The 11,307-nt window shown below is 39.3% G+C and overlaps 1 protein-coding gene across 1 annotated transcript in view; it reads right to left on the reverse strand.

Moving 5' to 3' along the window:
• arsb (arylsulfatase B) overlaps positions 1-11,307 on the reverse strand; it is a gene marked incomplete at its 5' end in the record, with an annotated part of 51,424 nt that overhangs the window by 36,055 nt on the left and 4,062 nt on the right. The window contains 3 exon segments of the mRNA XM_014004687.1: positions 993-1,236; positions 6,057-6,264; positions 10,478-10,668. Coding sequence (XP_013860141.1) covers positions 993-1,236; positions 6,057-6,264; positions 10,478-10,668 — 643 coding nt within the window.

The following is an 11,307-nucleotide window of genomic DNA, read 5'->3' on the forward strand; positions in this document are numbered from 1 at the left end:
GTTAAACATTCTTTTAAAAATGAAAGTTTATTGATTTATTACACTTACACATTACGCTTTTATAATTATTAGTTGTAAAACGGTCACCAGGCAATATTATCGTTTATCGCAATAAATTTTGAGACAATTAATCGCCCAGCAAAATTTGTTATCGTGACAGGCCTAGTCCCAACAAACATTGTCCCAACAATTCCAACAAATATTGTCCCGACAAACATCGTCCCAACAAACATCCCAAAATACATTGTCCCAAAAAAAATCACTCTATCAAGCATCATGCCAACAAACATCATGCCAACAAGCATCACACCAACAAACATCACACCAACAAACATCCAAACAAACATTGTCCCAACAAAAATCACTCTATCAAGCATCATCCCAACAAACATCAACCCAACAAACATCGTCCCAACAAACATTCGAACAAACATTGTCCCAATAAACATCCCAACAAACATCATCCCAACAAACATCGTCCCAACAAAAATCACTCTAACAAACATCATCCCAAAAAACATTGTCCCAACAAATATCATCCCAATAAACATTTTCCCAACAAACATCATCCCAACAATCCCAACAAATATTGTCCCAGCAAACATCGTCCCAACAAACATCGTCCCAACAAACATCGTCCCAACAAATATCATCCCAAAAAACATTTTCCCAACAAACATCATCCCAACAATCCCAACAAATATTGTCCCAGCAAACATCGTCCCAACAAAAATCACTCCCATCGTCCCAACAAACATCGTCCCAACAAACATCGTCCCTACAAACATCGTCCCTACAAACATCGTTCCAACAAATATCGTCCCAACAAACATCGTCCCAACATACATCGTCCCAACAAGCATAGTCTCAAACATTGTCCCAACAAACATCATCCCAACAAACATCGTCCCAACAAACATCGTCCTAACAAACATAGTCTCAACAAACATAGTCTCAACAAACATTTCTCAACAAACATTACCTCAGCTCACCTGATGCTGTTCCACATGTTGAACCCATCCAGTGGCTTTGTGCCATTAATCTTCCCACCTGCCAGGCTAACAAGAGTAGGTAGCCAGTCAGAGATGTGGATCAGTTCATGGTTGACAGTCCCAGGTTTTTCCAGCAACAAGCTGGTGACGAATCCCACTCCACGGACCCCTCCTTCCCACAGGGAAACTTTCCTCCCCCGCAGAGGCCAGTTGCTGCCACCAGCTAGAGTCTGACCTCCATTATCTGCCAATGAGACAAAATGATGATGTTAAAAACTTAAAGTTAGAACAAGTTTCAATTTCAGAAATGAACATTCCTCATTATTGTATACCTTTGGGTTGTATTGGTTTTACAGGCTGCACATTAATGGAGATTCTGTAAGGTTCTGCTTCCAGATAATAAATTGGATCATTTTAGCTGCCTCCTTTAAAATATTTCTAAGGAAGCCACTGGTTTCTTAACTTAAAACAAAATTCAGGTCATCATTTTAACAAAGCCTAACAGATAATTACTTTTAAAAAGTAAAACATTCACATCCATTTTATTTATATAAAAAAGTATGTTTTGATTTCAACGAAACAGGTAAAGTGACTATCAAAACACTTGTTGAGTGACATGATCTGCTCCATGTAATATGAATTGTTTTTTGTTTGTTTACCATAATGGAATTACTTTTAAGATGGCACATATTCACAAACACAATGAGTCCATCATTTAGACATATCAGAAATTTGAAAAAATAAGCGGAGTTTGAGATCATTCATAAAAGTCTCATCAAAGCAAATATAAAGATGATTTTGATACTGATAACTAGAGGAATATCATTTTTAGTTTTAAAAACATCCAAACATGATGTCAACATATGATGTGGGTATAATTCTGGCCCCAGAGGCCTTGCTAAACGAATCAACTGCATAATGATCTGTTCACTTTCAGAAAGCTTTCTTATGGATGACTGGATGTATTTTGAGATAAGCTAAATATCCAAAAAAAAAAAAACCTAAAGTCACAGAATTCCTTAAAAGAATAAATATCACCTGCCGCCTTTCATAGCAGAGTTTGAAACTCAGATTTTCTTTTGATGGGAAGAAACTAAGTCAAAACCATTTTAGTCAAACCTTGTAAAGAAACATGATATTGCGAGATCTGTTAGTGCTCAGTGTGAGTGTGTGAATGAGTCTCAGCTGCTACAAAAACACAACTTCAACTGAATATCTCTAAAACTGACTCAGCCATGGCTATTTTTGCGTTAGCTGAGGTTGGTTAGCTGTAGTTGTTTTTCTTTCGGCTGTTCCCTTCTTCAGGGGTTAGCAAAAGCACGCAAAAGCACGCAAAAGCGCATGAGAGATTTGGCAACTGTTGTTACACCAGATGCCCTAACCTGGGCTTGATCCCACTGCTTCAGGATTACACGGCTCTGATCACTGAGTTACTGTGACACAGTTACCATAATTAGCTACAGTGACCATCATAAGGTTAACTCTAAAAATTAATCAGTTGAAGATGCACATCCAGTGATTACTTTCCTAAAGTTTCATTAAAATTAGTTCAGTGGGTCATCAGATATTTTTACTAATTGACAAAGTTGACTTTAATAATTAATGGGAAAATTTTAAAAGCAGATTCTGTTCCCCAAAAGGTGGGAATAACTCCCATCTAACACCATGCTAAATTTTAGCTAAACAGCAGTACAACTGACCTATTGCAGTCATTTTTGTTTTTTCTGAGGTTGCTCAGTTGAGGCAGTCATCTTGAGGGTTGAGAAATTACCCTTATAACTTCTAAAAAAAGGTAAGAATTTCAGCAGTCCTTTCATCTCCAGGGAAACACAAATGATGGATCGAAATGACCAAATAATCTATCCAACAAACCAACCAACTTCCAAAGAACTGCTGAGAACCAATGATGTCATAACAATACAGCAATGTTCCAGTATGGTCCAATAGTCCAATATAAACCCACCTGACCAATCAAATTCAGGCAGGGATCGCTTTTCAGCTAGCAGAGTGCCATGGAAGTTCAGGAAATAGTCTGTGTCAAACTGTTGTGGAAAAGATTGCCTACTCCTTAATGCCTTTTCAAGCTGTTTGGTGCTTTGCAGGTCAGTTCCGTCTTTCCCCGTTCCTGGCAGTTTCTCCACAGCTTTCTTGCTCATTTGCTTTCAGTAAAGTCCCAGTGAGGCAGTTAGTTTCCAGAACGCTGCATTGCAAAGAGAATGAGTTCAGGGCTCATTTATTTCCTGTTAGGCTTGACACAAATCAGCCAACAATAACACTGTGACTGTCGGACTAATAAAACTATCAATAAAGCTGCCTTTGACTGATTCAACTCTAGTCAAGTCACAGATTACTCAGATGTGTTTCATGTTTACACAGAAGCAATAAGTTTGCCAAATGTTAAGCAGTCAGTCTGCTAGCAGGAATCCCTCAAACCAAAGCCAACTGAAAATATGAAAAGAAACAGACCACCTAACGCAGGCAACCACAATAAAAACACTCACGTTTCACCTTCACAGCATTGTTCCTACTCTCTAATTACCCTTTAAAAGATTAAAAATAACCTTAAGCAGAGCCATCTACTTCAGATGCAAATCATTAAATGTTCCACATGTGGAAAATTGTGAGCACACATGTTTAGATGACGTGCACAAAACCTCATCCTGCTCAGATGATGTTCTTCATCAAATGTCTTTCAGATGGATAATTGTCAGTAGTCCAGGTGATTCAGTGCAAACAATGACAATGAGAGACTCTAGTGGACATTTTGAGCCTTACAAGAGGACTTTTTTTTTTATACAAGTACTTCTACTGATTAAGGATCTGTGTACCTTGGTTTAATCTCTTTTTGTGGTTCTTTTGTTATTCGTGTTCTTTGTGTTTTGCTTTCTTGTTTTAATCGTGTCTCTTTTGCTCTGTGCCGTTCTCAGTTTCACCTCCTCTCTGATCTTCCTGTCAACCACTCTCATGTCACTCGTTTGTAACCAATCTCCTCGCCAGGTGTTGCTCATCTCCTCTCTCCACTATCTCGCTGGATTATTGTATGGCTAACATCATCTATCTTAGTCTCCTGAGTTTCCCTGTTGCCTCCCTGAGTTTTTGTAAGTTGCTGCCTCGACAGCTTTTAGTTTTATTTAATAAATATCTTTATTATTTGAACTTCTTGGGTCCGCCTGGATTTGGGTTCATTCAGCTGCTCAAGAGCTGACAATCAGTAGAGGCAAAAAAAAAAAAAGGAAAAAAAAGCTAAATATACAGGTATACACCAGCTCTTTTCTCATACACATTTGTATTAATTAAATAAGGATCTCTATACTTTATTTTCCCAACACTCTGCCTCCATTCATTCATCCTCTGCATCCATTCATTTGAACTGCAGCACCTATTACTAACGTGGACATCAGCGTTTCCCTACCATTATTCAAGGGGGGCGGCCCCCCATGAAAATAATCCCATTTCCTTTTCCTGTTAGATGTAGGACTTCTTAGTGACTGCTCATCAATAAATTAACTGACACCTCAAGTTTAATAAATACAGTTTATGATGTGACCCAGTTTTAATATGGCCAGAACATTTCCGTAGGGTAGGAACGAAGACCTACTGGTAAACAGAGTCCGCAATAATGTGATAGCTGCACCAATCTGTCTGTCAATCTCATGCTCCATTCTTCTCTCACTGGTGAACAAAACCCAAACATACTTCAACTCCTCCACTCAAGACAGACCCCCCCCCCCCCCCCCAACACACTTGAGGACTATGGCCTCAGAGTTTGTGTCTAACTAAAGATGTTAGACGTTTTGTTAAATTCACTTTATTGTACTGTAACTTTGTTCATAGTAATTTACGGTTTAAAAGTCTAAGCGTAAACAGCAGTTTTGTGGACTCTGCACTGGTCTGTTGTGATGATGAGGGAGATGAGTTCTTAGGCAAAACTCTGTTTACTGGTCAGTCTACATTCCTATGGCCACGAACTTTGGGCAGTGACTGAAAGAACAAGATCACGGACACAAGCTTTCGAAATGAGCTTTCTCTGCAGGGTAGCTGGACTCTCCCTTAGAGATAGGGTAAGAAGTTTGTTCATCCGGGAAAGACTCAGAGTAGAGCCTTTGCTCCTCCACATCGAGAGGAGCCAATTGAGGTGGTTTGGGCATCCAGTGAGGATGCCTCCTGGACGCCTCCCTAGTGGGGTGCTTCAGGCATGTCCATCTGGGAAGAGACCCCGAGGAAGTCTCAGGACACACTGGAGAGACTATATCTCTCAGCTGGCCTGGGAACACCTTGGAGTCCTCCCAGAAGAGCTGGAAGAGGTGGTTGGGGCGAGAGAGGTCTGGGCTTCCCTGATCAAACTGCTGCCTCCACGACCCGACTTCAGATAAAGCGGAAGAGGATGGATGGATGGATGGATGGATGGATGGATGGATGGATGGATGGATGGATGGAAACACCACTTAAATAGCTTACTTTGAGTCTTTTTCATTCAGTGGAAACCTCCACACCTCTAGTAAAACATTGCTGGCTTGCAAAAACTGTGCTTATGGTGCATTCATGGACTAAGGAGAAAAAAATGGATTTTTGAGCTTTAGATTTGATATTCTTTAGTCAGCTGAAGCTCAGATGATGTCTTTCAACAACAGATTGTCAAGTGAGTCTCTACTTATTGCCCACAAGGCAAAAGGGAGAAAATTATTTTATTTTTGTCTGCGCCTGTGTGATATTTTGTTTACATAAACAAAATATCACGAATCACAGGACAAGTTTTAGAGAAACTTTAAGAAAGTAATTATTGTCTGTATGCGTGCAAACAAAAAAATGGCTATAGCACAATCAGTGTCACAAATACTGAGCTCGATTTTGGTGAAGTAGTTCCCCCAGTATTTAGATTTGTTTCAGACATAATATCCAGATGCCTTCAGCGCCCTGGAAAAGCTAAACTCTGGTCCTAACAGTTCAGTTTTATAACCAGCTCTCTGTCCATGACCAGAAGTAGGTCTAAGTTTTGACTGACTTCTTTCATCACTCAAAGGTGACGGAGTAGGTTTGGTTTCACAGTGACGCCGTGAAACATACCAGTGGAGAACACAAGGACTGTGTTGTCCCAGAGTCCTGTTTGCTGCAAGGCCAGGCTGATGTTCCCCACAGCCTCGTCCATGGCCGACACCATGCCGGCGTACAGCCTACGATGAGGGTCTTTGATGAAACTGTAGGGGGTCAGGTAGCGCTTAGGAACCTGCAGAGGTTCGTGCACCGACTGCAGAGCCAGGTAGAGGAAGAGTGGCTGAAAGATAAAAGAATAAAAACCACCTGTAAGATCTACATACAACCAAAAAAAAATGTTTAACAATTTATGTCTTTACAGTTAGGACAGGTGCAGCAGTACAGCTATGAAATCTTCAAGTAAGTATAATAAAATGATCACATGGGTCAAATATCTAAATATAAGCTGCAGACCATCACACCACTACGTATGACGTTTTTTGTCTTGTAACAACATCCCTGTCTAAAAAGACGATTGTACACGCTCATCAAGCGAGTTCTTTTAAATTAATTTTTATAAAAATTACAAATTAGATTATATAACCTGCCTGGCCTTAGCCTGGCTCTTGGCTTCTTACACAGCTCTGCTCAGTTCTAGTTTCCTTCTCTGCTCTGTCTGGGACTTCTCCCATTGACAAGGATTTGGCTGGCAGATTTTTAGCCGGGCCAATCAGAGAAGAGAACGTTGATTTTCTGCGCAGTGTCTGCTTATAGTTTATTTTACCTGGACCAATCAGCAAACAGAAGGCGGAGTTTTGAACGACGTCAATTTTCTGCGCAGTGTCTGCTAGTTATTTTAGCATACGGCAGTGGAGGAAGTGAATGAAGCCAGTCCGTGTTGATAAGACTTCAAATTAAAATAAATTAGTCTGACAAAGCAGCAGCTCTCATTTACAGTCGTCTCGTTCAGCTCAGTATATTTCTCCTCTCAGTAGGGTTGTTTACAGCACACGCTATTTCCGGTTAGCTTCTTAGCTTAGCCTCCGTCACAGCGACAACACACACATGCTTCAGCAGAGGCCACGCCTCCTACATGAAACGCTTCTCTATGCAGATAGTCCAGACCCTTGTACGAAGCAAAGTGAAGGACAGGGTCTGGTTTAAACCTGGCTAGCCTGGCCTCAAAAACAAAGGCTCAAAACGAGCAGACACTTAAACTTAGAAGTGCTCGTGGGAGGGGCACTGGTTAATAAACAAAAATCAGCTGTTCATACGTATCTTGTAAAATATTCACCCTTACAGTCCTTCAAAATAAAAATAACAGCAAATCCCATTAATTAAACTTCATGTCAGAAAAAAACGAGTCTCAGAATCAATTTCACTTTTCAATATTTCACAAAATGAGATCTCTCAAAACCCGATAAATAGTCCAATAATTACACTGCAGCGCAAAAAAAATAAATTAATAAAATAACTTCAGATCAAAAACAAAAAAATATCGTTGGGGCCCAGAAAAAATCATCAACATTCGTCTCTTAGTATAAAAAAATAATATGGAAACGTCTCACCGGGTCGGCGTTTCTACCTTGAGGCCTGGAGCGCTGTGGCAACCTGGAGTTGCACAGACTTAGTTTAATTGCTTTCACCTGTGTTTTCTCCCCTCTGACCTTAATTAAATTATTCTTGTCACCTGTGTTAGTCACAGTGACTGCTCCTTTAAGAACCACCCTCACTCTCAGTGGTTGGTGCAGCAGCTCTCCAAACCTGCATCAACATTGCTCCAGAAACAAGGTGTTTAATCCCTCTGTGGACAAACCTTTCAGTCATGGAGGTAAATTGCTGAAGCTGAACCAAACACAAAGTCTGCTGGGAACTGACGCCCAAAAGCTTCGTCTCGGCGTGTCATTCCTCACAGCAGTAACTTCTTGTCACCAAAACAAATGTAAGTCTCCTACTAAAAACTTAAAATTAATGTATAAATAATATAAAACTAAAAACCAATAATCTTGTTTCTTTCAGTAAAACCTGTCCAGCTGTCTCTAAAAAGCACACTCAACAAAAATTGTTTTTATTTTAAATTAAGTCATTTCCATGGAAATGACTTAATGTAACAATAGTAATTGTATTTATTTTGTGTGTTTTAGCTCCTGGATGGAGTTCTTTTTTTTTTGTATGGAGTATTTTTGTATAAAGGTGTATTTTCTTTTGTGGGAGTTTTTCTTTTTGTGTTAAGTTTAATCTCAACATAGATTTATTTATTTATTTATTTTTGTACTTGTAGAAGTCAACCATCTGTTCTTGCAAAGCCATCTTTTTAGTGCTTGTGAAGCCAAGTCACTCTGGACTSTTGAACTAGTGGTTCCAAGCACCACTTATGGACACTGGGAGGAAAGAGGATATATTTTGTATTGTTTTGGATTTTTTTTTTGTTGTTGTTTGTAAATAATATATTTTGAAAAGTAAGACTCCATTGTTTGTGCTCACTTTAACATTTTGTCACTGATTGTTTATTTAAAAGTTAACCAGGGTATATAGTTATATTTTCTTATGTAATTTTCATGTCCTAGTGTGCGGTAAAAACTTAAACAACGCCCCACTCCTCTCTCTCCCTGTCCCTTGTTGTATAAGTTCGGTCAAGCCGTGACCCAGATAATTCATTCAGTGAACATATGAAGACAAAAATAAATATATACAAGTCATTCTTGCATCTAGGATAATACAAACGTTTTATGTTTTATTCTCTTTATTTTCATAGAATACTGTATTTTAATGTGATTGTCACAGTCTGACATAAAATATTAGTTTCACACCAGATGTAACAGGACACGCATCTTTCTAAACATCTGTCTGTCCACAAAATAATATTTACCCAGAAGTCTTGGGAATGACTGAGAGATGTTTTTGACAAATGTGGGACGGACGGTCTTGTTTAGTTCAGCTGTAGTTTTGGTCTTGGAACTCTCCACAGAGACTTCTTAAATGAGCCCTTGATGCAGCCATAGGCATTCTGGTGCAGGTTCAGCACTGTTCCACATGGGACGTAAGGTTGCCACCGAGTGGAGATTTGATGCAATCCGCTGACTTCCTTCCTTACATAAATCACTTTTACTACAGTGGAGTATTTTATAATACATGTGGATGTTTTCCTTTAATGTCCTGAGACAACATTTGTTGTGGATTGGTGCTATATGAATAGCTGGAATTGAATAGTTTTTTTTTAATAAATATTAGTTCTATTTAAAGTGTATCTTACCCTCCCTGTGAAAAGATAACTCCGCCCCAAGGCGAAATTTGAAAAATGCATCAAAGTGGGTAGGTGAGGGGGGGTTAGAGAGCGGAGGTGTGGCCAGGACGAGAGAACGTGACAGCCTCGGCTGAGCTGTCCGCCTCACAGGACAGAGGAGAGGAGCGCTCAGCAACAACCTGACAGAAAAAAATAAAAGCATACAGCTGCAGCTGCTCACAAGATCACGTTTAAATCAGGAATAAAAGTGTTGGGTCTTGTTTGACTGAAGTTTGGTCAGTTAGGGCTGCAGCTGCCCCGCTGTGTTTCTGCCTTTTTTTCCCTCCTCCCCTCCTGCTGTGCAGGATGGTGTGTGTGTGTGTGTGTGTGTGTGTGTGTGGAGAGAGCAGCGCAGCAGTCAGCTCTCTCCACCCAAGGCTGAAGGTCAACAGACGATCATGCTAAGTTTGCTAACTGTTCCACCCTCTGACTGCTGCAGGGGCGTGTCTTAGAGAGAGGCTTTTATACCAGAACACAGCCGCTGTGACGAAACCGTGGAGAAGACACGTCACCGTGGAGAGCCGTTAACCAATATGTGAATTAGCCTGCAGTACCACTGCTCCACCCATATGAGCAGCAAAAAGACGCTTTTAGACCAAATGTTACAAATTTTAACAAATACGCACAAAAACATCAAAATTAGCACGGAAACAGTACTATATAACATTTTAGACACATTCTAGACAGTTTGTCAGCTAAAAAAAGTTAATTTTGGGGTAAGTTACTCTTTAAGTGATTTCTTGATCAGGCCTAGGTGAGTTAATGAAACTAAACTCAGCTTTTCAAAACAACTCACTTTATTTTTCTTTCTTTCAGATTGATTTGGAGAGCTTTGTTCATTTAATAAAACCATCATTTGAAAACTTTACTTTGTATTTCTTCAGGTTGTCTTTGCTGGATATTAACTTGTTTAAATGTGTGAAACAAGCAAAATTGGACGCAATATCTAAAGGGAGCAAATGTTTTTACACTGCATCAGGTCATATATAACCTTTCCACATAATCCTACTTCAATGTGACTAAAAAATTTTTCATGTTTTCTATTATGCTCTTGTTTTTAGATACACAAGAGCGTGCACAAGTTACACTGTTTGGCTTTCAGACAATCTGAAACAGATTTGTTCTTATGCATTTAAACATGGCTCATATTTGAAAGCCCTAAAGACTCAGACTTCCTCCTGATAAACCAACCTAAACTGAATCCATGAAAACATTCATGAGTAGACGTTACCTTGCTGGAGTTGTGATTTTGGATGATGCTGATGGCTCTCTGGCTGAACAGCTCCGTAGAATAAACCCCTTTATATGCGGTGGCAACCTCCTCCCCGTTCCTCAGGTCCAACGCACAGCGGGTCAGGTTCAGAGGAGAGATGTGGTAGCAGCGCTCATGAGAAAAGTAGTCCTCACTTCCTGTCAGGTAACCTGGATCACAAAGAATGAAGTCATTCCGCAGGAGTGGACAACTGGGAAGACAAATATGTCACTATCTCTGATTTAGACTAATTATTGCCAAAAGGCAAAAAGCAAGTTATTTTCAAGTTTAATCAAAAGAGATTATTTCTATTTTACAGTTTAAATAGAATAATTAGAAATAAAGGTACTGTGGTGCTATAAAACTATAACTTGATAAATCTTTACAATAACTACACCTTATTAAGCCTTACTTAATCATTGATAAATAGTAAGTAAAGTTTTATTTATGAAGCGCCTTGCACAAATATAGTCACAATCATTAACAGTATGGAAATGGTGGAAAGAATAAAATGAAACAGAAAAACATCATTACACATAAGCAATGATAATTGAAACATCAAATCAAGAAGTAATTTCTAAAATTGTAAATCAAACAAAAGGTCAATGCAGGGCAAATTATACAATAGTACACAAAAACATAATGAATGTGGGAGAGAAAATATGGTGTAAGATCAATAATAAATAAAACACAAGCATTCACAATGGAGGTAGGCTGGCAGTAATGGTGAAATGGTTAGCTAAACACTTCAGTGAAACGGTGAGTTTTTAGGAGTGATTTGAAAGAGACAATGGGCCTCATGCAAGAAC

The sequence above is a fragment of the Austrofundulus limnaeus genome, unplaced genomic scaffold, assembly GCF_001266775.1.
Source record: "Austrofundulus limnaeus strain Quisiro unplaced genomic scaffold, Austrofundulus_limnaeus-1.0 Scaffold26, whole genome shotgun sequence".
NCBI lineage: Eukaryota > Metazoa > Chordata > Actinopteri > Cyprinodontiformes > Rivulidae > Austrofundulus > Austrofundulus limnaeus.